Genomic DNA, 25,829 nt, shown 5'->3' on the forward strand with positions numbered 1-25,829 from the left:
TCAGTAACGAATATTCGTTTATTTACGGCCGGGACAAATCTCTAAGCAGTCGGGTAACCACCTTCGAGAAGTGCCAAAATCCCAGAATAAGGACGGTATCTTTATACATCTTACAGCTTAGGGGTGGTCCCTTTAAATTCCTAGATACACCTATGATTTGGCAAGGATCCAGAACATGTACATATATGGAATTATTCTTCGAGGTCGGGAGGTTATTTTTGACATAATCATTAGCACAAGTCACTATCAATATTAATACAAAGGTTTTTGTATCCCATGGCCATATGGCTCAACTCACTCTAAAGACAGTCCCTCTTACATTTCAATGTTTATTTGTTCCAACTGGTCAAACGAGCTTAATTACGTTATCTCTGCAATAAGTCACGCTTTCCATTCATTTCATTCTTTGCCTTTTTGACCTCTCTGCTTTCACAGATGGGGTCAGAACATTAATTAGTACCAAAGTCACACTCCCTATATTCCATCCCATAACCTTCCGACATCTTTGCTTTTACAGATGCCGGTCAGACACACTCCCTTTATTTCATCCCTTGACCTGTTGACATCTCTTTCACAGAGCTTTTCAGAACTGTTATATTAACCCTATCAGCGAAGTTCCAAATGAAATCCACTTCTACACTTTCACCCACCTCAACTGCCCTTCTGCCTTACCTGTGGACAGGAGCCCAAATTCCATTTGGAGTCTCTGACGCTCCTCATCCAGAGCCTCCGCATATCTCCTGTCTACCTGTAAGATTTCACCTACCAGCCTCTCCCTGTGGGCCCGAATCAAAATCAATTCCCCTCTGATAAACGCCTTCAATGCTTCCCAAACCACTGCTGCTGTGGTCTCCCCCGTGCCATTGTTCTTCATGTACCTCGAATGGTCTCCCTCACAAACCAGGGGCCAGGACCTCCACACATTCCTTGCGATGTTGAGTGAACCTCTCGGTCAAGAAGTCCACCAACTGGTCCATCGACCATTGAGCTGGCGAGGTCGAACCCTGCTTCCCTGTCATTGCACCTTCAAACTCTGATCCTCGATTCCAGCCAACTTTTGATTTCTCCTTTTCCGATTTTTCCTCGGGCGCAGCTCCATAAACTCGGGGTCACCTCCTTCTCTTCTTGCTTTTACACCTTTATTTTGAAAAATTCCTGTGGAAATTCAGCTTAATAGCCACAAAAAGACCATCAAGAGCGGGAGCTGCCAAATGTGCGACCTTTCACACCATGGCCGCCACCGGAAGTCCTTATCATGGCCAATCTATCTAACCTGCACATCTTTGGATGCTGTGAGACATGGGGGGGGCGGGTACTTGCAGATGATGGTGTTCGCATTCTTTGATGTGACAGAATGGATTTTCTGATGGAGGAGTTGCAACAGTGTACCTTGTGGACTGATCACACTGTGCACTGGTGGAGAGGGTTAATGTTTAAGGTGGTGCTAGAATAATAGAATCATAGGGCTTGATTTTCCTCTAATTTTCAGGACCCCGCCGGCAGGTTGAAATGAGGCCAGCTCAATAATATTAATTGGCTGCCTCTGTAATTGTCGTCCAATTAAGGAGGGTGGTAGGCCCATGACATTGCAGGGGCCAGACTAGCAACTCTGGAAGATTGACATCTCCATCGGGACATCTGGATGGTGCAAGTTTAGTCTCAAAATGGATCAGCAGAGTAACAGTCGCCATCTGCATTCCAATCAAAGTTGTTTCAGCCATGTCCATTTGTACTCTTTTGGAGATTGAGCCAAAGATCATCACCCATCTTTAACAATGCAAATTGCGGTAAGGCTCACCAAATTTTCTCCTCAGCTTTAATGAAAGTCTTTCTGCTTGCACGCAAAGCATTCAAATGAGCAGAAAAAGTAGAGCTAATACGAGTTCCTCCTTGAGCAGGAGGAGCATCTGATAGGACCAAAGGCAACTTCTAATTCCTTTTAAAAAAAATTTAGAGTACCCAATTATTCTTTTTCCAATTAAGGGGTAATTTAACATGGCCAATCCACCTACCCTGCACATGTTTGGGTTGTGGGAGTGAGACCCATGCAGACATGGGGAGAACACCACACGGATAGTGACCCGGGGCCAGGATCGAAGACGGGTCCTCATCGCCGTGAGGCAGTAGTGGCAACTTCTAACTCCTGCCGTACAACAAATGGCAAGGATTGTATCCCTCAACTACATGAAAAGAGTTCTTTACATGTACTGCCCATACCAGTGCTCTTTCAATTTATAATCTGATTGACCGGTTAATATTTTATGAAACATGTCATCTATACCGCATGGTGCCTCTCGCGCAGACCATGGCTGTACGGGCTCTCAGCAGCAATGTGCATAACTATCATATTTGAATTTTCAGGGCAGCACGGTGGCCTAGTGGTTAGCACAACTGCCTCACGGCGCTGAGGTCCCAGGTTCGATCCCGTCTCTGGGTCACTGTCCGTGTGGAGTTTGCACATTCTCCCCGTGTCTGCGTGGGTTTCGCCCCCACAACCCAAAAACGTGCAGGTTAGGTGGATTGGCCATGCTAAATTGCCCCTTAATTGGAAAAAATAATTGGGTAATCTAAATTTATTTTTTTTAAAAGAAAAAAAAAAATATTTGAATTTTCACTCGCCGGTGATTCTAATCCCTTTCCTACCCATTTCTCCATGACCTTATCGACAATGGTCCGTTTGTCCTTACCATGTATTATAGTAGATATCTTTAATCTGGTCACCATATCTATACAGTGCCACAAAAAATACCCCTATCTTTGTCCCATATTGTTTTTTTAAAATATTTTTGTTAAGGTATTGCAGAATTTTTCATAATAAAACAGTAGTAACCGTAATAACAAAACAAACTAGAGTGAACATTAACATAGTGCAAAAAGAGAATATACAATAACAATGAAATGGACATTACCCCACGTGACCCAGTCTTCCCACACCATCCCAATGAAGCACTCACCCCCTCAACCCCCCCGCCCCCCCCCCCCCCCCACGCCCCGTACAGATTGCTGCTGACATTTTAATTTTCCCCAAGAAAGTCAACAAACGGCTGCCACCTCCGAGAGAACCCTAGCGTAGACCCTCTTAAGGCAAACTTTATTTTCTCGAGGCTGAGAAACCCAGCCATGTCATTAACCCAAGTCTCTACACTCAGGGGCTTCGAGTCCCTCCACATTAATAAAATCCGTCTCCGGGCTACTAGGGAGGCAAAGGCCAAGACGTTGGCCTCTTTCGGCCCCTGAACTCCCGGGTCTTCTGACACGCCAAAGATCGCTATCTCTGGACTCGGCACCACCCGTGTGTTAAGCACCTTGGACATTGCCCTCGCGAACCCTTGCCAGAATTCTCTAAGCTCCGGGCATGCCCAAAACATATGGACATGGTTTGCAGGGCTGCCCTTGCACCTCATACAACTGTCTTCTACCCCAAAACACTTGCTCATTCTCGCTGCCGTCATGTGTGCCTGGTAGACCACCTTAATTGAATTAGACTGAGCCTGGTACATGATGAGGAGGAATTAACCCTGCCCAGGACCTCTGCCCACAGATCCGCTTCCAACTCCTCACCTAGCTCCTCCTCCCACTTGCCCTTGAGCTCCTCCACCGGGGTTTCCTCTGCCTCCTGTAGTTCCTGGTAGATATTCGACACCTTCCCCTCCCCACCCAGGTGCCGGAGACCACCCTGTCCTGTATCCTCAGTGGCAGCAGCGTCGGAAAGGCCAATACCTGTTTTTTCAGGCAGGCTCGTACTTGCAGTTTTTATGGGGTGGATTTTAAATTTATTTTATTGTATTTATTTCCATAGACATTTAGGCATCGGCAATTGTACCTTCCACTTCTAAACCAGGCTCGATACTGATGGAGGTGATCTGTTTCACAATTTCAGATGGACTGTGTAAATCAATCAGACGCTTGTGGATCCTCATTTGGAAGTGATCCCAGGTTTTGGAACCTTCACCACAAGGAGTCTTTCTTGTTGTGATATGCAGAGTCTTGGCGGGCATGCGAACTGGTCCCTTGACCTTCAAATTCTTCTCTTTGGCACCACGGATTAGATCAGCACAAACCTTCTCAAGTGATTTTACATTCCGGCTGGTCAAGGCAATTCTAGTTTGGTGAATTGCGACCTCCTGTTCAACAGGTGCTTTGCTAGGATCTTTAAATGCCATGGTAACTTCCTGACCGACTTATCCGTCGACTTCTTTGCTTGGGACTCTGAAAGTGAATGAACAGCGGTGAGCCAGGAGCGCACGGAGCCTGCCAACCTGCACTCGGGCCGCAGTCACAGCAGGAAGGCTCGTACTTGCAAATATTTAAAGGCGTTTCCTGGCGGTTGATTAAATTTGTCCTCTAGCGCCTTCAAACTGGGAAAGCTTCCGTCTATGAACAGATCTCCCATTCTGCTGATGCCTGCCCTCTGCCAGCTCTGGAACCCACCATCCATCCTACCCAGGACAAACCTGTGGTTGTTGCATATCGGGGTCCAGACTGACGCTCCCTCCACCTTCTTGTGCCTCCTCCACTGTCCCCAGATCCGCAGTGCCGCCACCACCACCGGACTTGTGGAGTAACGGGTCGGCGAGAACGGCAAAGGAGCCGTTTTAAAGCTCCCAGACTAGTACCTTTACATGACGCCGCCTCCAGCTGCTCCCACACCGCGCCCCCCCCCGCGCATCAACCACTTCCTAATCATAGCTATATTGGCCGCCCAGTAGTAGTTGCGAAGGTTCGGCAGCGCCAACCCCCCCCGACTGCGCTCCAACAATGATCCCCTTACTCGCAGGGTCTTATTCGCCCACACAAAGCCAGTAATGATCCTTCTCACCTGCTTAAAAAAGGACTTAGGGATGAAGATGGGGAGGCACTGAAAGACAAACAAAAATCTGGGGAGGACAGTCATTTTCACGGTCTGCACCCTCCCTGCCAGTGACAGCGGGAGCATGTCCCACCTTTTAAAGTCCCCTTCCATTTGCTCCACCAACCGGGTGAGGTTGAGCCTGTGCAGGGCATCTCATTTCCTGGCCACCTGTATACCCAGGTAACAAAAACTTTTCTCTACCATCCTGAGCGGCAGCTCTTTCAATCTCTCCTCCTGCCCCTTGGCCTGGATCACAAACAACTTGCTCTTTCCCATGTTCAGTTTGTACCCTAAAAAACTACCAAAATCCCTCAGGATCCGCAGAACCTCCCCCATCCCCTCCACAGGGTCCAAAATGTACCGGAGCAAATCATTCGTGTATCGCGAGACCCGATGTTCCACCCCTCCCACGAAACAGTCCCCGCTAGTTCCCTGAGGCTCTCATCACCATAGCTAGTGGTTCTATAGTTAGAGCAAATAGTAACGGGGAGAGGGGACACCCCTGCCTCATTCCCCGGTGAAGCTCGAGTACCCCAACCTCAGCCGGTTTGTACAAACACTTGCTATAGGCGCCTGGTACAGCAGTTTCACCCAGCCAATAAAGCCCTCACCAAACCCAAACCTCCCCAGCGTTTCCCACAGGTACTCCCACTCCACCCGGTCAAAGGCTTTCTCTGCGTCCATCGCTGTTACCACCTCCGCCTCCCCTCCCCCTGAGGGCATCATAATAATATTCAAAAGTTTCCGGACATTGGTATTGAGTTGTCTGCCTTTAACAAACCCAGTCTGGTCTTCCTCTATCACCCCTGGGACGCAATCCTCAATTCTTGTGGCCAGAATCTTAGCTCGCAATTTGGTATCCACGTTTAAAAGCGAAATCGGCCTGTATGACCCGCAATGTTCCGGGTCCTTCCCTCGTTTAAGAATGAGTGACATCAAGGCCTGTGACATTGTTGGGGGGAGGGTTCCTTTCTCTCTGGCCTCATTGAAGGCCCTCATCAGGAGTGGGCTCAATATTTCCATAAATTTCTTATAGAATTCTACCTGGTAACCGTCCGGACCGGGGCTTTACCCGATTGCATGCCCTCTATACCCTTGACAATCTCCTCCAATTCAATCGGGGCCCCCAGCCCCTCCACCAGGTCCTCTTCCACCTTTGGAAACCTCAACTGGTCCAAAAATTGCCTCATCCCTTCCGCTCCCTTCAGTGGCTCCGACTCGTATAATTTACTATAGAATTCCTTAAAGACTCCGATCACCCCCCCTGGATCCAAGACCGTGTTACCCTCCTTATTCTTTACTCCCCCGATTTCCCTGGTGGCCTCCCTATTTCGCATTTGGTGTGCCAGCATTCTAATTGCTTTCTCCCTGTACTCATAGACTACCTCCCTTGCCTTCCTCAGCTGAGCTACCGCTTTCCCTGTGGTCAGCAGTTCAAACTCCGCCTGCAGACTCCGCCGCTCCCTCAGTAGCCCCGCCTCCGGGGTCTCCGCGTATCTCCTGTCCACTCAGAGTATCTCCTCCACCAGTCTCCCTCTCTGCTCTTTCACTCTTTTCCCTATGGGATCGAATTGAGATGAGTTCCCCTCTGATAACTGCCTTCAGAGCCTCCCAATTCCGGGATTTTGCCTAGCATGCGTCTCATAAATTCCACATCATCCCAATTCGGAGCATAGACGTTCACAAACACCACCCGGAACCCCCCCCCACCAACTTTCCACTCACCATTATATACCTGCCCCCCTTATCTGCCACAATTCTCCCAGCCTCGAATGCCGCACCTTTACGGATGAGAATTGCTACCCCCCTGGTCTTCGAATCCAGCCCTGAATGGAACACCTGGCCTACCCATCCCTTTCTCAATCTCGTGTAATCTGCGAGCTTTAAATGTGTCTCCTGAAGCATTGCTACGCCTGCCTTTAACCCCTTTAGATGCGCGAACACGTGCGCTCTTATTGTCCCATATTGTTAATTCCATTGCTGCTGCATCACTAAACTCCCTGGCTGGTGCAACCCACAACCAGACTGGTAGTGTCATGCGAGGGTTTTGTACACCTTTCACACCGAGCCATGACTTTCTAATAATAGAATTTACAGTGCAGAAAGAGGCCATTTGGCCCATCGCGTTTGCACCAGCCCATGTCTCTACCCTATCCCCATAACCCAGTAACCCCCCCCCCCCCCCACACTTAACATTTTTGGACACAAAGGGCAATTTTAGCATGACCAATCCACCTGACCCGCATATCTTTGGGCGGTGGGAGGAAACCGGAGCACCCGGAGGAAACCCACACAAACACAGGGCGAACGTACAGACTCCACACAGACAGTGACCCAAGCCGGGAATCGAACCTGTGACCCTGGAACTGTGAAGCAACTGTGATAACCACTATGCTACCATGCTGGCCTGAACAAGGCAGCTTGATAGCGCTGTTGATGACCCCTTCCATCACTTTGCTGATGATTGAGAGTGGACTGATAGGGCAATAATTGGCCAAGTTGGATGTGTCCTGCTTTTTGCGTACATACCTGGGCAATTTTCCACATTGCCGGGTAGATGCCATTGTTGTAGCTATCCTGGAACAGCTTGGCTCGGGGATTGGCAAGTTCTGGAGCATAAGTCATCAGTACTTCATTATTGCTGGAATAGGACTGCAGGACTGCAGAATGTCGATCTGGCTCCGTCTGAATGTGGCCCTTCCTATTGCACACAAAATCTCTACAATGGCACATTTCTTGGGGGCAGTCTCTCCCGCATCCGTAACACTCATCAAAATTCCAGGGCTGACATCCCACTTTTCTTTCTTGTCTCTGACCTCAAACCTACTCCTAAGATCTCTGTTCAGCCTCCTCTATGCCTGTTGCTCGGGGTGCTTGCATAACAGCAGTTCCACTGCAAAGCTGATTTACCTCACCTTTCTGCAGGCAATGTAGCTCAGAAGCACCTTCTCAGTGAATTCAGTGCTTGAGATATTTCTGTCACTTGGTCCAGAATAATTTTCATTCCGGTTAACAATTTCCTTTGTGCATTGATATTGTTGATGCCGACTTCCGGTGGCGGCCATGGAGGAGTAGGTCTCACATTTGATAGCTCCCACCTGTGACGGACTTTTGGACCTTTTGCCCCGTTTTTCCCCGGGTTTTATGGGATAAATTGGTGAAGAGTGAGACAGTGAGGAGAAATCCCCCTCCATTGTCTGGAGAATTAAACCAGAAGTGGTCGTGTGAGATGGTACGGTCCTATAAGGAAGACGCGAGATCCCAGACTTAGAGTCACATAACCTGATTATGGGGGGAGATTTTAATACAGTCATTGATCCGGAATTGGACCGGTCAAAATCCAGGACAGGGAGAATGCCAGCTGCAGCAAAGAAATTGAAGGGGTTTATGGAACAGATAGGGGGAGTAGACCCACGGAGGTTTGCACGGCCAAGGGCGAAGGACTTTTCTTTTTTCTCACAAGTCCACAAGGTATACTTTCGCATCAACTTATTTGTTCTGAGCAGGGCGCTAATACCTGGCGTGGTGGATGCTGAGTACTCGGCAATCGCAGTGTCGGATCATGGCCCATATTGGGTGAATCTACAGGTTAGTGTGGAGAGAGGGCAATGCCCACTGTGGAGACTGGATGTGAGGTTGCTGGCGGACTAAGCAATCTGTGGGCGGGTTAACAGGTCCATCCAGAACTACCTGGAAATGAATGATATGGGGGAGGTCTCTGCAGCGACGGTTTGGGAAGCTTTGAAGGCAGTGGTCAGAGGGGAATTAATCTCAATACGGGCCCACAGAGAAAAGGCGGAATGGGCTGAGAGGGATAGATTAGTGGAGGAGATACTCCAGGTAGACAGGAGATACTCGGAGGCCCCGGACGCGGGGCTACTGAGGGAGCGGCGCAGGTTACAGGCGGAGTTTGGGCTGTTGACTACAGGGAAAGCTGTGGAACAGTTGAGGAAGGCAAGAGGGGCGATTTATGAGTACGGGGAAAAGGCAAGCAGAATGTTAGTGCACCAGCTCAGGAAAAGGGAGGCGGCCAGGGAGATAGGGAAAGTAAAGATTACAGGCGGGAATACTGTCCTGGACCCAGCGGGGATGAACGAGGTGTTTAAGGACTTCTGTAGTAAATTATATGAGTCGGAACCCCCGGCTGGGGTGGAGGGGATGAGGCAGTTTTTGGATCAGTTGAGGTTCCCGAGGGAAGATGAAGATCTGGTGGAAGGGCTGGGTGCCCCAATTGAGATGGAGGAAATAATCGAGGGGCTGGAGGGCATGTAGTCGGGCAAGGCCCCTGGGCCTGACGGCTATCCGGTGGAATTCTATAAGAAGTTTCAGAGATATTGAGCCCACTGCTGGTGAGGAAGAGCAAGAGAGAAGGGAGTCCTCACCCCAACAATGTTGCAGGCCTCGATTTCATTGATCCTGAAACGGGAGAAGGATCTGGAGCAATGCGGGCCATACAGGCCAATTTCTCTACTGAATGTGGATGCCAAACTGCTGGCCACAAGGATAGAGGACTGTGTCCCGGGGGTGATAGGGGAAGACCAGACGGGATTTGTTAAGGGCAGGCAACTCAAGGCCAATGTTCGAAGGCTTTTAAATGTTACTATGATGCCCTCAGAAGGAGAGGAGGTGGAGGTCGTGGTAGCGATGGTTGCGGAGAAGGCTTTTGATCGAGTGGAGTGGAATTACCTGTGGGAGGCGCTGGGAAGGTTTGGGTTTGGTGAGGGCTTTATTGACTGGGTGCGGTTGCTCTATCAGGCACCAGTAGCGAGTGTGCGTACAAACTGTCTGAGGTCGGGGTATTTTAAGCTACACCGAGGCACGAGCCAAGTGTGTCCCCTCTTCCCGGGGGGGGCGGAGGGGTGGAGCACCGGGTCTCGCTTTACACAGATGACCTGCTCTTGTATATTTCAGACCCTTTGGAGGGGATGGGGGAAGTAAATGAATCCTGGGGGAATTTGGCACTTTTTTGGGGTACAAATTGAACATGGGAAAAAGCGAGATGTTTGCGATCCAGGCAAGCGGACAGGAGAAGAGACTGGGGGAGCTGCCACTTCAAATGGTAGGAAAGAGTTTTCGGTCTCTTGGAATCCAGGTAGCCCGGGAATGGGAGGTACTACACAAGTTAAACCTATCCCAGCTGGTAGAACAAATGTAAGGGGATTTTAAGAGGTGGGACATGCTCCCGCTTTCCCTGGCGGGAAGGGCGCAGACCGTGAAAATGACGGTCCTCCCCAGATTTCTGTTTGTCTTTCAGTGCCTCCCCATCTTCATCCCTAAGGCCTTTTTCAAGCGGGTGAATAAGATTATTTTGGGCTTTGTGTGGGCGGGTAAAACCCCGCGAGTGAAGAAAGTGTTGCTGGAGCGCAGTCGGGGGAGGGTGGGTTGGCGCTGCCAAACTTCTGCAATTACTTCTTTCTTTTATTTTTTATTTTTAGAGTACCCAATTATTTTTTTCCAATTAAGGGGTAATTTAGCGTGGCCAATCCACCTAACCTGCACATCTTTGGGTTGTGGGGGTGAAACCCACGCAAACATGGGCCCAATGTGCAAACTCCACACGGATAGTGACCCAGAGCCGGGATTGAACCTGGGACCTCGGCGCCATGAGGCAGCAGGGATAAACCACTGCGCCACCGTGCTGCCCAACCTTTGCAATTACTACTGGGCAGCTAATATAGCCATGATTAGGAAGTGGGTAGTGGGGGAGGTGTTGGTGTGGGAGCGGATGGAGGTGGCGTCATGCAAAGACACGAGTTTGGAAGCACTGATAACGACACCTCTTCCGTTCTCGCCGGCCCGATACTCCACAGGTCCGGCGGTGGTGGCGGCTCTGAGAATCTGGGGGCAATGGAGGAGATATAAGAGAGTGGAGGGAGAATCGGTTTGGACCCCGATTTATAATAATCATCGGTTTGTACCAGATAGGCTGGATGGTGGGTTCCAGAGATGGCAAAGAGCAGCAATTGGAAGGATGGGGGATCTATTTATAGATGGGAGCTTTCCCAGCTTGAAAGCCTTGGAGGATAAATTTGAATTGCCAGCAGGGAATGGGTTTAGGTATTTGCAGGTTCGAGACTTCCTGAGAAAGCAGGTTCCGGCCTTTCCGCTGCTGCCGCCACGGGGGATACAGGATGGAGTAGTTTCCAGTACCTGGGTGGGAGAGGGGAAGGTATCGGATATTTACCAGGAGCTTCCGGAGGCGCAGAAAACTCTGGTAGAGGAACATAAGGGCAAGTGGGAGGACGAGCTAGGAGGACAGATAGGGGCGGATGTGGGCGGATGCCCTAAGCAGGGTTAATACATCCTCATGAAAATGAAATGAAATGAAAACCGCTTATTGTCACGAGTAGGCTTCAATGAAGTTACTGTGAAAAGCCCCTAGTCACCACATTCCGGCGCCTGTCCGGGGACGCTGATCATGTGCCAGGCATAGCCTGATACAATTTAGGATAGTCCACCGGGCACACGTGACAATGGCCGGGATGAGCAATTTTTTTGGGGTAAACGACAGGTGTGCGAGGTGCACGGGAAGCCCAGCAAATCATGTCCACATGTTTTGGGTATGCCCGAAGATTAGAGGGTTTTGGCAGGATTTTGCGAAGGCAATGTCCACGGTGGTAAAAACACGGGTGGTGCCGAGTCCGGAGGTAGCAATCTTTGGAGTGTCGGAAGATCCGGGAGTTCAGGGGGCGAAAGAGGCTGACGTCTTGGCCTTTGCCTCCCTGGTCGCCCGGAGACGGATCTTGTTAATGTGGAGGGACTCAAAGTCCCCAGAGTGTAGAGACCTGGGTTAGTGACATGGCTGGGGTTCTCAGTCTCGAGAAGATAAAGTTTGCCTTAAGAGGGTCAATGGTTGGGTTCACCCGGAGTTGGCAACCGTTCTTCGACTTTCTCGGGGAAAAGTAAAATGTCAGCATAAGCAGTATTCCAAGGGCGGGGGGGGGGGGGGGGGGGGGGGGGGGGAAGAGGGGAGAGAGGGTCGGATTGTTGTTTTATGGTTGGGGTGTGTGAAGATTGGGATGGGGGGGGAAATGTTTATTAAACCATGTTGATGTCATTGTTATTATTATAAAAACTTTCAAATACCTTAATAAAAATATTTTTAAAAAAATATATTGTTGATGCTGCAAACCAGATGGTCGTGTAGCATGTCACTTAACGCTGAGCCGAATTCGCAATGTTCTGCCATTTGGCGAAGTCTGACAACTAAAGCCGAAATTGTCTGGCCTGGGTCCCTGATGGCTAAATTAATGTTATATACTGCTGCAGCATAATGGAGGGTCTGGGGTTGATTTGCTCTTTCACAAGCGTCACTAGGTGGTCAAACGATTTTGTGTAAATTCCTAAAGAGGCCCGCAAATCATTAACAAAATGACTTTTTGCCTATCTTATCTGTGTCCTCATTGGCGGTAAAAGAATACCAGAACCACTTGATTTTTTTCGTCTTGAGTCTTCACCCCCCCACCCCCACCCCGGTTGAACAGATTGAATTTCACTATCATAGGCATTGTTTCTCACTCACTGTTTATCTGTCCACCTTGTCTTTTCTGCTCTTGGATATTTCCAATGTAACCCCTTCCCCCACGAAGTTCGATCTTTTCAATTCTTGTCCGATTTATTCTCGTCGCCAATGTAATAGCGAGAGATCGCACTGAGAAGGCTTCTTGTAGAGTGAAGATCTTTATTTGAAACAACAATGAGATCTCACTATATACAGGCACAGAGGTGTATCATACAGGCCTTTATTACTTGACTCCAGGGTCCACAGTGCCCGGGCCCCTGCTTCCAGGGTTTGGAACGTCTGCCCCATTGGTTGGGGTTCGCGCACTCCCGTGCGATAGGCCGTGAGCAGGTCATGTGGCCCTTAAAGGGGCCATGCTTCCAACAGTTTTATTTCAACAAATGGTCTGTCTGACTAGGAGATGTTGAGAGGAAAGTATTATGTCAACTCTGATGGGCCAATGCACAATCATAGAACATAGAACATAGAACAGTACAGCACAGAACAGGCCCTTCGGCCCTCAATGTTGTGCCGAGCCATGATCACCCTACTCAAACCCACGTATCCACCCTATACCTGTAACCCAACAACCCCCCCCCTTAACCTTACTTTTATTAGGACACTACGGGCAATTTAGCATGGCCAATCCACCTAACCCGCACATCTTTGGACTGATGGGAGCTGTTGTTGACATAATGATCCATGGCTTGGCATGATTGACAGTGACCTGATTTTAACAGTGTAGTGGGGTCAGTCCTTCACTCATTGATTTTGGTCCTGGTGGAATCAATTGCACTTAATGGAGTTGGTAAATATTATCGATTCATGTGGTGACTGATGGCAGGTGTGGTTAGAGTGAGTAATGCTGAAACAGCAACAGGTCTCACTGCCCATTTACTATAAATGGGCCCAGATAGCAAATGTCACAGGACTGTTCGGCTGTGGGTGGTTTCACAACATCTTGGCACCTGATGCCAACACAGGCACATTTTCAAGCAGTGGTGCCTGCTATGGGAGAGATGATAGGCAGGACCTTTTCTCTTCACCTATCTACTGACCAAAGATAGCATTTCATTTTTAAAACACTGTTTTAACTCCTGAGTGCTTTAATTGTCAGGAATAGGAAAGTTTTTCTTAGGAAGATTTTAGATTTTTAGAAGAAAGATAAATGTTTATTGTTCAACATCGGAGTATATGGAACTACGCCCACGCTGACATACACATACACAAACACCAGGAAAAGATTGCAATTAGGGGCGGCACGCGGTGCAGTGGTTAGCACTGGGACTGGGGCACTGAGGACCCTGATTCGAATCCCGGCCCTGGGTCACTGTCCATGTAGACTTTGTGCATTCTCCCCATGTCTGCGTGGGTTTCACCCCCACAACCCAAAGATGTGCAGGTTAGGTGGATTGGCCACACTAAATTGCCCCTTAATTGAAAAAAAAGTAATTGGGTACTTTATATTTTAAGAAAAAAAAGATTGTTTTTCGAAAAAGTCCTATTCTATGGTCTCAAGAGCTCTTTGTTACAGAGGTTCCAACAGTAGTTGTGAACATTAATAATAATAATCTTTATTGTCATAAGTAGGCTTACATTAACACTGCAATGAAGTTACTGAAAAGTACCTCGTCGCCGCACTCCGGCGCCTGTTCGGGTAAATTCAGAATGCCCAAATTACCTAACAGTACATCTTTCAGGACTTGTGGGAGGAAACCGGAGCACCCGGAGGAAACCGACAGACACTGAGAACGTGCAGACTCCACACAGACAGTGACACAACGTGGAATCGAACCTAGGACCCTGGAGCTGTGAAGCAACAGTGCTACCCACTGTGCCACCCACATATGTTGTGTTTTTAATTAGTTGGAAAAATGCAGTCATTACCACAGAAAGGGTCATTTGCACTTCAAAGAATTTGCAAAGACCTGCCCAGAGCTCAGTGCTCTTCTAATTCCATGTGTTTTTGCAGAGAAAAGGGTCACCTGAATGATGTGTTGGGTAAGCTGGGTCTGCGAGGACTGTGTTTACCATAGCAGTGAGAGAGACAGGCTTCCAACACTTGAAGAAATGCAACTCGATTTTATTGAACTCTTAACTATCATACATACTTTTTTTTATAAATGTTTTTATTCAGTTTTCATATTTTATATTGAACAAATTACAAATTGTTAGGAGAGAAAAAAAAAACAAACACGCAAAAATTAACATACATATTTACAGGTAAGCATCTTCGTAGTAGTAACTGCGCCCCCCCCCCCCCCCCCCCCCCCCCTCAACATGTTTATTTAGTTTGGTTTTGGGCCTTAGCTAGCCATCGACCCCCCGTAACGAACCTGTAGCCCCCCCCCCCTCCCGCTACCTTCCCCCGACTATTCTTCCTCTTGTACATTGGCCACAAATAGGTCCCGGAACAGTTGCATGAATGGCTCCCACGTTCTGTGGAAGCCGTCGTCCGACCCTCGGATGGCAAATTTGATTTTCTCCATTTGGAGAGATTCCGAGAGGTCGGACAGCCAGTCCGCAGCTCTGGGCGGTGCTGCTGACCGCCAGCCAAACAGGATTCTACGGCAGGCGATCAGGGAGGCAAAGGCAAGGGCGTCCGCCCTCCTCCCCAGGAATAGATCTGGCTGTTCTGAAACCCCGAAGACCGCCACTATCGGGCATGGCTCCACCCTCACTCCCACCACTTTGGACATAACCTCGAAGAAGGCTGTCCAGTACTCCACGAGTCTGGGGCAAGACCAGAACATGTGGGCGTGGTTGGCCGGGCCTCTTTGGCACCGTTCACATCTGTCTTCCACCTCCGGGAAGAACCTACTCATACGGGTTCTTGTTAAGTGGGCTCTATGTACCACTTTTAGTTGCGTCAGGCTGAGCCTTGCGCACGTGGAGGTGGAGTTGACCCTATGCAGTGCTTCGCTCCAGAGTCCCCACCCTATCTCCATCCCCAGGTTGTCCTCCCATTTCCTCCTTGTTGCGTCCAGTACGGTGTCGTCCCTATCTACCAGTCGGTCATACATGTCACTACAGTTCCCTTTCTCTAGGATACTTGCGTCCAGTAGGTCTTCCAGTAGTGTCTGTCGTGGCGGTTGTGGGTACGTCCTTGTCTCCTTTCGTAGGAAGTTTTTGAGCTGCAGGTACCGTAGCTCGTTCCCCCCAGCTAGCTGAAATTTCTCTGTCAGTTCGTCCAGTGTTGCGATCCTGTCGTCCGTGTATAGGTCCCTGACTGTCAGTGTCCCCCCGTCCTGCCTCCACCTTTTGAAGGTGGCGTCAGTCAGTGCTGGTGTGAACCTATGGTTGTTGCAGATGGGAGCCCTGTTCGACATTTTGGTCAGGCCAAGTTGCTGCCGCAGTTGGTTCCAGGATTGGAGGGTGGCTGTCACCACTGGGCTGCTGGAGTGTTTTTTGGGTGGGGATGGGAGTGCTGCCGTGGCGAGGGCCCGGAGGGAGGTTCCCATGCAGGAGGCCTCCTCCGCACCCACCCACTCAGCTTCTGGCTCCTGGATCCATCCCCTTACTCGCTCGGCTGTTGCTGCCCAGTGATAGAATTGTAGATTCGGGAGGGCTAACCCTCCCCTGGTTTTTGTTTTTTGTAAGACCTTCTTTGGGATCCTAGCATTTTTACCCCCCCATACGAACGCCATGATGAGTTTGTCCAGCGCTTTGAAAAAGGCCTTGGGGATGTAGATCGGAATGGATCTAAACAGGAAGAGGAACCTGGGCAGTACGTTCATTTTGATCGTCTGAACTCTCCCCGCGAGGGAGAGCGGGAGTGTGTTCCATCTTTGCAGGTCCTTTTTAACTTCCTCCGTCAGGCTGGTGAGGTTCCATTTGTGGATCCCTTTCCAGTCATGGGCTATTTGGATCCCCAGGTAGCGGAATTTATGTCGGGCTTGTTTGAACGGCAGCCCCTTTAGTGCTGCCCCCCCCCCCCCCCCCCCTTGCGGGTGTACTGGGAAGATCTCACTTTTGCTCATGTTGAGTTTGTAGCCCGAGAAGGCTCCAAACTCTTTCAGGAGCGCGATGATTCCGTCCATGCTGCTTTGTGGGTCCGAGATATAGAGGAGCAGATCATCCGCATAGAGTGAGACTCTGTGCTCTCTACCTCCCCTTCGGATCCCCCTCCAATTTTTTGCTGCCCTGAGCGCGATTGCTAGCGGTTCAATTGCTAGTGCGAACAGCAGCGGGGACAGTGGGCATCCTTGTCTGGTGCCCCTGTGCAGCTGGAAGTATTGGGAGTTGGTATTGTTGGTCTGTACACTCGCCATGGGAGCGTTGTACAGGAGCTTTACCCAAGCGGTGAACCCTGTTCCAAGCCCGAACCGCTCCAGTACCTCTATGAGGTATTTCCACTCGACTCTGTCGAAGGCCTTTTCTGCGTCCAGGGAGACGATCACCTCTTGTGTTCTCTCCCGGAGGGGGTCATTATCACGTTCAGCAGGCGCCTGATGTTCGCGGTAAGCTGTCTACCTTTGACAAAGCCCGTCTGGTCCTCTGTGACCACCTCAGGTACACAGTCTTCTAGCCTTTTGGCTAGGATTTTGGCCAGTATTTTGGCGTCTGCGTTCAGCAGAGATATGGGTCTGTATGACCCACATTCCGTTGGGTCTTTGTCTTTCTTAGGTATCAGCGAGATTGAGGCTATCATACATACTTTAACTGGTTTAGCTCACTGGGCTAAATCGCTGGCTTTTAAAGCAGACCACGCAGGCCAGCAGCACGGTTCGATTCCCGTACCAGCCTCCCCGGACAGGCGCCGGAATGTGGCGACTAGGGGCTTTTCACAGTAACTTCATTGAAGCCTACTCGTGACAATAAGCGATTTTCATTTTCATTTTTCAACTGTGGGTTGACACTATGCTGCGTTGACTGGAGACCTGAGGCTAAACTGACCAGGCTATCTTACTGCCACATGGTGTATATTCTAGATGTTGCTCACGGGCTCTGACTGTCTCAGAGGCTGGATCCCAAGAGAGCGGGAAAACTAGTGCCCTCTGGCTTTATAGGGGCCGTGTCCTGTCTGGTGATTGGCTGCTGTGTTCTGTGTGTTGATTGGTCTTCCTGTGTGTCAATCAATGCCTGTCTGTGCACCATCATATACTTGTGTGTATATTATGACACTGACCTCACAACTCCATTTTAAGTTACAGGAAAATGTCCTTTTCGGGTTTATACTTCATGAATTAATTCTTATAGTTCATATGTTTGTATTGTGTGAGTGTGGCAGGTCACTAGATAGTAATCAGGCATAGGATACGTGGACAACTTTCCCTCTGCTCTGGAGCCTGAGGAGTTGAGCGGCATGGTAGTGCAGTGGTTAGCACTGTTGCTTCATAGCGCAAGAGTCCCGGGTACGATTCCTGGCTTGGTTAACTGTCTGTGCGGAGTTTGCATGTTCTTCCTGTGTCAACGTGGGTTTCCTCCGGGTGCTCCGGTTTCCTCCCATAAGTCCAGGAAGACGGGCTTGTGAGGTGAATTGGACATTCTGAATTCTCCCACTATGTACCTGAACAGGGGCTTTTCACAGTAACTTCATTGCAGTGTTAAGGTAAGCCTACTTGTGACAATAATAAAGATTATTATTATTATACCCCTGGATGTTCAGTTTCCATCCCTGGTCACCCTGCAGCCATGTCTCCGTAATCCAGATTCTATCATACCAGTTGATACCTATTTACGAGATTAGTTCATTCACTTTATTGTGATTGCTCTGCGTATTAAGGCACAAAACCTTCCGGCTTATCATTTGAACATTTCTTGTCCCGCACCCTTTATTTTTCACTGTGGCACTGTTTGAATCTGGCCCTTGGTTTCTCTGCCTATCACTTTTCTTATTCCCCTTTCTGTCTTTCATTTTTGACCTTGATTCCCCCTCCTTGCATAGGTTCCCATCCCCCTGCCTTTTTAGTTTCAACTTTCCGGATCTGGTTCAGACTTTTACAGTAAACAAGTTGCAGGTGTTCCCACGGCAGAGTAAGTATTTTTCACCTTTTATCCCTCTATGGCTCCTCTCTAATCTCTTGCCTTGTTGCAACCGGCTCAGCCTTCCACTACTGGCTGTGCCTGCTACTTGAGGTTATCAAAAAACAAGTTGCAGAGCTCACCAAAAGAAACATGTTCCTGGTAAGGGTCCTGCAAGTTCGTGGTAAGGGTCCTGCAAGTTTGTGGTAAGGGTCCTGCAAGTTCCTGGTAAGGGTCCTGCAAGTTCCTGGTAAGGGTCCTGCAAGTTCCTGGTAAGGGTCCTGCAGGTTCGTGGTAAGGGTCCTGCAAGTTCGTGGTAAGGGTCCTGCAAGTTCCTGGTAAGGGTCCTGCAAGTTCCTGGTAAGGGTCCTGCAAGTTCCTGGTAAGGGTCCTGCAAGTTCCTGGTAAGGGTCCTGCAAGTTCCTGGTAAGGGTCCTGCAAGTGCCTGTGCCCTTTGCCACATCAGCATTTTGCTGGGTGATATCTTTACCCTGAGTTTGGAATTTTCTTTAACCTTTCTGAAACACCATGTAAGTTTTAAAAACTTCTCTAAGATCATTTAATAGACTATGGGCGGCTTCCTGGCCCTCCCCCTGGAACATGGGCACCTTGGCACTGCCCAGCTAGCACCTTGGCACTGCCACCCTGGCACTACCAACCTGCCTGGGTGGCACTGCCAAGCTGGCAGGAGAACTTCCATGGTGGCAGTGTAAGGGTATCAGGTGGCACTGCCAAGGGTCAGGGCCCAATGGGGGTCATGCCCATGAAAGAATGGTGGGAAGGGGGGGGGGGGGGGTTGAAGGGGTGGGGGGGGGGGGGTGCAGGGCAGAAAAGTAGGGGCCTCTGTGAGATTGGAGACGTGGCGGGTGGTGGCCCTGGAGGGAGGCCCTGTAAGGGAGCATGGGGGAGGGGGGGGGGGGGGGGGCTGAAGAGGGGGACCCACAGGGACCCCATTGCAGGGTGCCCTCACTTGGGAGGGGTATGGGGTACTGCCCATGTGTGTGGGCAGTGACACTGCCCATGGGTGGGGAGTGTGGGCGTCCCACAAGCTCACTTCGAGTTCGGGGCACTCTTTCAAAATGGCAGCCCAATCACTGAGTTCAGCTCTCCAGTGCTGTAAAACATTCTAAGTGAGGGCGAAGCCGGTGACTAAGTGTCATTGTATAGTGGTGGGGAACTCGCCTAAAAATCCCACCAGAAATTAACTTCAAAATGTTCCCATTAAATTCCACCCTATAATTGCTGTCTGACCTAATAAATCATTACAATTAAACCATATTTATTAGTTCTCCTCTTACATTAGGAACTGGAGATGAGGCACAGTAAGGGTTGGAATCCTCCCAAGAGTCTAGGGCAACATTTCCTCCCTCGGCCCACTTTCCGGATTTTTACCTTTTACTTCCCCCTCGAAGGCTATAAGGAGACACGAGCTGCATAGCTGTCAACAATTGGATATTGTTAATCAAGAGCCATATTCCAGAGTTTACCTTTGCCCAAAACTGGCTCTGAATGGTCCTCATCGACAAGCAAGGTTACATTTATTGTATTCTCTCTTTTATTTTTATATTTTTCTGCACCTCTTCTCAGAATTAAAATGTCCAAACTTTGGCTTTGGAACCGTTTTCAGTTCCTGGAGACTAAATGTGGAAGAAGAGGGCCGCACAGCATGTTGTCTGAACATTCATTGTTCAATGTCCGCTGTGGGAACAATGTGGCCGAGAGCGGAAGTAAAGGGCTTTCATCACAACCATGAATCTGGGGAGAGGCCTACTTTCATAATGTGCAAGATCCTCGTCTCACCAACCTTGCAAGTGTTGCCCAGTCTGTAAGGGGCAGAGGACCAGAAGCCAAATCTAATATTTACATTGTGACTTGTTCTTCCTACAGATGCAACGCTCAGGACTACATCTGGCACAAAGGGATGCGATGCGAGTTTATCATCACGGAGTTCCAGGTGATGTGCATAGCAGTTGGCTCCTCAGCAGTGGTGATCCTGCTCCTCTTCATGCTCACTGTCTTCTTCGCAAAGAAGATGTACTCCTTAAAAACTGAAAACAAAAAGCTTCGGAAAAGGAGGTGAGTATAGCAACACCAGCCTTCTGGAACAAAGGTGCAAGTACATGAAAAAGTGTTTCAATAACTTCCGTTAAAATAATATCTGTACCAGAACCGATCAACATGCCACTCGTCTCGCCTTCATTTTCACTTTCTCTCTTCTGTGATGCTCTCTCTCTCCTATAAACTCTTTCTCCTCCCTTTCTGTATCTCGCCTATATTTGCGTAACTTTGTTTCCTTGGCTATTTTTCATTTCTTGCGTTTTTCCTTACTTTCCTCCTCCTGCTATTTGTCCGTCAGGCTGGGAGCTAGGCAGCAGCACTGAGACTGTATTCAGGCTGTCGGAGGCAACAACATCAAACAATTGCCATCCCCAAAGCCATTGGTGAATGACTCTAACCCCCCCTATAAACGGCATACTTGAGTCTCAGAGATCATCATCTGCAATGACTGGAATGTCACAGTGTAACTGCACCTTCTTCAACAAAAGCTGGGAAATGTTGTGTTTGGAAGCATTTGTTGCTTTCATAATGACTACCTCCCTAAAGGGCCAAGCTGCCACCTTAAACCCATCAGTCAGAGGGAAGCGTCCAATCAGTTTTGATCAGGAGGCAATGATCGAAGTAAAACTTGTTCTCTCACTGTTATAAAGTTCTACTGCAGTCAGCTTATATTCTTCTGCTGTCTATATTTTGATTGATGAATTTAAAAAATAATGGGCTGAAGTCTCTGCTTGGCGAAGCAGAGAATGGCCACGAGAATCGCGATTGGGCAGAGAATCGCGTGAAATGGAAAATATGGGGCGCGATTCTCCCGAGTCACGTAAAATTGGGAAGCTGCCGTCAAAAATGGGCGCGTTTGACGACAGCCTCCGCCGCCCCCCCCCCCCCGACCGGGAACCGATTCATCTCCTCGGTCGGGGCTAGCATCGCGCGGCCCCGTGAACTCCGGCATCGCGGGCTTAACGAATTTCGTTAAGCCCGCTAGCCAAAGTTAGCGACGGCTGACGCGTCAGATGACGTCAGTCGCGCATGCGCGGATTGGACGACTCCAACCCGCGTATGCGCGGATGACATCATCACGCGTATGCGTGAAACCCGCGCCTGCGCGGGCCGGTATGCCCCTCAGCCGCCCCGCGAATGGATCCAGTGGGGCGGCGGAGGGAGAAAGAGTGCACGGGGTAAGTACCCGCTGCCCGCGATCGGTGCCCACCGATGGCAGGCCCATGGCACCCTTGGCACGGCCGTGGTACGGCCGTGCCAATCGGTGCCATGGTTCCCGAGACGGGACTTTACGGCCGTTTTTGAGAACGGTCAGAGCAGGTGTGTTTTACGCTTGTAAAAACGGCCGTAAAGGCCTTGGAAATCGGCCCATCGGCCAGGAGAGAATCGTGTCAGGAGGTGGGCGTGGGGGGGGGGGGGGGGGGGGGGGGGGGGGGGGAATAGCGGGAGGGCGTCGGACCAGTGTGTCCGTAAAAATTTACGCCGCCTGCTATTCTCCGATTTTTCGTAACTCGGGAGAATCGCGCCCATGCTTTTTGCACCCGGCGCCGACTCTGACGCCTCGCTGATGGCCATTCAGACTCCATGCTCCACTCCCTCGCTGATGGCCATTCAGACTCCATGCTCCACTCCCTCGCTGATGGCCATTCAGACTCCATGCTCCGCTCCCTCGCTGATGGCCATTCAGACTCCATGCTCCAGTCCCTCGCTGATGGCCATTCAGACTCCATGCTCCACTCCCTCGCTGATGGTCATTCAGACTCCATGCTCCAGTCCCTCGCTGATGGCCATTCAGACTCCATGCTCTAGTCCCTCGCTGATGGCCATTCAGACTCCATGCTCCAGTCCCTCGCTGATGGCCATTCAGACTCCATGCTCCGCTCCCTCGCTGATGGCCATTCAGACTCCATGCTCCAGTCCCTCGCTGATGGCCATTCAGACTCCATGCTCCGGTCCCTCGCTGATGGAGATTCAGACTCCATGCTCCAGTCCCTCGCTGATGGAGATTCAGACTCCATGCTCCGCTCCCTCGCTGATGGCCATTCAGACTCCGTGCTCCGCTCACTCGCTGATGGCCATTCAGACTCCATGCTCCAGTCCCTCGCTGATGGAGATTCAGACTCCATGCTCCAGTCCCTCGCTGATGGAGATTCAGACTCCATGCTCCGCTCCCTCGCTGATGGCCATTCAGACTCCATGCTCTGCTCCCTCGCTGATGGCCATTCAGACTCCATGCTCCTCTCCCTCGCTGATCGCCATTCAGACTCCATGCTCCAGTCCCTCGCTGATGGCCATTCAGACTCCATGCTCCGCTCCCTCGCTGACGGAGATTCAGACTCCATGCTCCAGTCCCTCGCTGATGGCCATTCAGGCTCCATGCTCCAGTCCCTCGCTGATGGCCATTCAGGCTCCATGCTCCAGTCCCTCGCTGATGGCCATTCAGACTCCATGCTCCGCTCCCTCGCTGGTGGCCATTCAGACTCCATGCTCCGCTCCCTCGCTGATGGCCATTCAGACTCCATGCTCCGCTCCCTCGCTGATGGCCATTCAGGCTCCATGCTCCAGTCCCTCGCTGATGGCCATTCAGACTCCATGCTCCACTCCCTCGCTGATGGCCATTCAGACTCCATGCTCCAGTCCCTCGCTGATGGCCATTCAGACTCCATGCTCCACTCCCTCGCTGATGGTCATTCAGACTCCATGCTCCAGTCCCTCGTTGATGGCCATTCAGACTCCATGCTCTAGTCCCTCGCTGATGGCCATTCAGACTCCATGCTCCAGTCCCTCGCTGATGGCCATTCAGACTCCATGCTCCGCTCCCTCGCTGATGGCCATTCAGACTCCATGCTCCAGTCCCTCGCTGATGGCAATTCAGAATCCATGCTCCAGTCCCTTGCTGATGGCCATTCAGGCTCCATGCTCCAGTCCCTCGCTGATGGCCATTCAGACTCCATGCTCCAGTCCCTCGCTGATGGAGATTCAGACTCCATGCTCCGCTCCCTCGCTGATGGCCATTCAGACTCCATGCTCCGCTCCCTCGCTGATGGCCATTCAGACTCCATGCTCCAGTCCCTCGCTGATGGAGATTCAGACTCCATGCTCCAGTCCCTCGCTGATGGCCATTCAGACTCCATGCTCCGCTCCCTCGCTGATGGCCATTCAGACTCCATGCTCCTCTCCCTCGCTGATCGCCATTCAGACTCCATGCTCCGCTCCCTCGCTGACGGAGATTCAGACTCCATGCTCCAGTCCCTCGCTGATGGCCATTCAGGCTCCATGCTCCAGTCCCTCGCTGATGGCCATTCAGACTCCATGCTCCGCTCCCTCGCTGATGGCCATTCAGACTCCATGCTCCAGTTCCTCGCTGATGGCCATTCAGACTCCATGCTCCAGTCCCTCGCTGATGGAGATTCAGACTCCATGCTCCAGTCCCTCGCTGATGGCCATTCAGACTCCATGCTCCGCTCCCTCGCTGATGGCCATTCAGACTCCATGCTCCTCTCCCTCGCTGATGGCCATTCAGACTCCATGCTCCGCTCCCTCGCTGACGGAGATTCAGACTCCATGCTCCAGTCCCTCGCTGATGGCCATTCAGGCTCCATGCTCCAGTCCCTCGCTGATGGCCATTCAGACTCCATGCTCCGCTCCCTCGCTGATGGCCATTCAGACTCCATGCTCCAGTTCCTCGCTGATGGCCATTCAGACTCCATGCTCCAGTCCCTCGCTGATGGAGATTCAGACTCCATGCTCCAGTCCCTCGCTGGTGGCCATTCAGACTCCATGCTCTGCTCCCTCGCTGATGGCCATTCAGACTCCATGCTCCAGTCCCTCGCTGATGGCCATTCAGATTCCATGCTCCAGTCCCTCGCCGATGGTCATTCAGACTCCATGCTCCGCTCCCTCGCTGATGGCCATTCAGACTCCATGCTCCAGTCCCTCGCTGATAGCCATTCAGACTCCATGCTCCAGTCCCTCGCTGATGGCCATTCAGACTCCATGCTCCAGTCCCTCGCTGATGGCCATTCAGGCTCCATGCTCCACTCCCTTGCTGATGGCCATTCAGACTCCATGCTCCCCTCCCTCGCTGATGGAGATTCAGACTCCATGCTCCACTCCCTCGCTGTTGGCCATTCAGACTCCATGCTCCGCTCCCTCGCTGATGGAGATTCAGACTCCATGCTCCACTCCCTCGCTGTTGGCCATTCAGACTCCATGCTCCGCTCCCTCGCTGATAGCCATTCAGACTCCATGCTCCAGTCCCTCGCTGATGGAGATTCAGACTCCATGCTCCAGTCCCTCGCTAATGGCCATTCAGACTCCATGCTCCAGTCCGTCGCTGATGGCCATTCAGACTCCATGCTCCAGTCCCTCGTTGATGGCCATTCAGACTCCATGCTCCAGTCCCTCGCTGATGGAGATTCAGACTCCATGCTCCGCTCCCTTGCTGATGGCCATTAAGACCCAATGCTCCAGTCCCTCGCTGATGGCCATTCAGACTCCATGCTCCTCTCCCTCGCTGATGGCCATTCAGACTCCATGCTCTGCTCCCTCGCTGATGGCCATTCAGACTCCATGCTCCACACCCTCGCTGATGTCCATTCAGACTCCATGCTCCAGTCCCTCGCTGATGGCCATTCAGACTCCATGCTCTGCTCCCTCGCTGATGGCCATTCAGACTCCATGCTCCGGCCCCTCGCTGATGGAGATTCAGACTCCATGCTCCGCTCCCTCGCTGATGGCCATTCAGACTCCATGCTCCACTCCCTCGCTGATGGAGATTCAGACTCCGTGCTCCGTTCCCTCGCTGATGGAGATTCAGACTCCATGCTCCGCTCCCTCGCTGATGGCCATTCAGACTCCATGCTCCAGTCTTTTGCTGATAGCCATTCAGGCTCCATGCTCCGCTCCCTCGCTGATGGCCATTCAGACTCCATGCTCCAGTCCCTCGCTGATGGCCATTCAGGCTCCATGCTCCAGTCCCTCGCTGATGGCCATTCAGGCTCCATGCTCCAGTCCCTCGCTGATGGAGATTCAGACTCCATGCTCCACTCCCTCGCTGTTGGTCATTCAGACTCCATGCTCCGCTCCCTCGCTGATGGAGATTCAGACTCCATGCTCCACTCCCTCGCTGTTGGCCATTCAGACTCCATGCTCCGCTCCCTCGCTGATAGCCATTCAGACTCCATGCTCCAGTCCCTCGCTGATGGAGATTCAGAGTCCATGCTCCAGTCCCTCGCTAATGGCCATTCAGACTCCATGCTCCAGTCCGTCGCTGATGGCCATTCAGACTCCATTCTCCAGTCCCTCGCTGATGGCCATTCAGACTCCATGCTCCAGTCCCTCGCTGATGGAGATTCAGACTCCATGCTCCAGTCCCTCGCTGATGGAGATTCAGACTCCATGCCCGCTCCCTCGCTGATGGCCATTCAGACTCCATGCTCCGGCCCCTCGCTG

The 25,829-nt window shown here is 51.0% G+C and overlaps 2 protein-coding genes across 3 annotated transcripts in view; one reads left to right on the plus strand and one right to left on the minus strand.

Moving 5' to 3' along the window:
• The window catches only part of LOC119972371 (chondroitin sulfate proteoglycan 5-like), a 110,764-nt gene that overhangs the window by 52,433 nt on the left and 32,502 nt on the right, over window positions 1-25,829 (plus strand). For both annotated transcript variants that reach the window (XM_038808950.1, XM_038808951.1), the window contains exon 3: window positions 20,205-20,393. In XM_038808950.1, coding sequence (XP_038664878.1) covers window positions 20,205-20,393 — 189 coding nt within the window. The remainder of the gene's footprint in view (window positions 1-20,204; window positions 20,394-25,829) is intronic.
• LOC119972373 (40S ribosomal protein S20-like) lies at window positions 3,803-4,274 on the minus strand. Its single transcript, XM_038808952.1, has one exon. It carries the CDS (start codon window positions 4,161-4,163, stop codon window positions 3,804-3,806), a length of 360 nt encoding a protein of 119 aa, XP_038664880.1. The 5' UTR covers window positions 4,164-4,274; the 3' UTR covers window position 3,803.

Source organism: Scyliorhinus canicula, chromosome 10 (assembly GCF_902713615.1).
Source record: "Scyliorhinus canicula chromosome 10, sScyCan1.1, whole genome shotgun sequence".
Classification (NCBI taxonomy): Eukaryota; Metazoa; Chordata; class Chondrichthyes; order Carcharhiniformes; family Scyliorhinidae; genus Scyliorhinus; species Scyliorhinus canicula.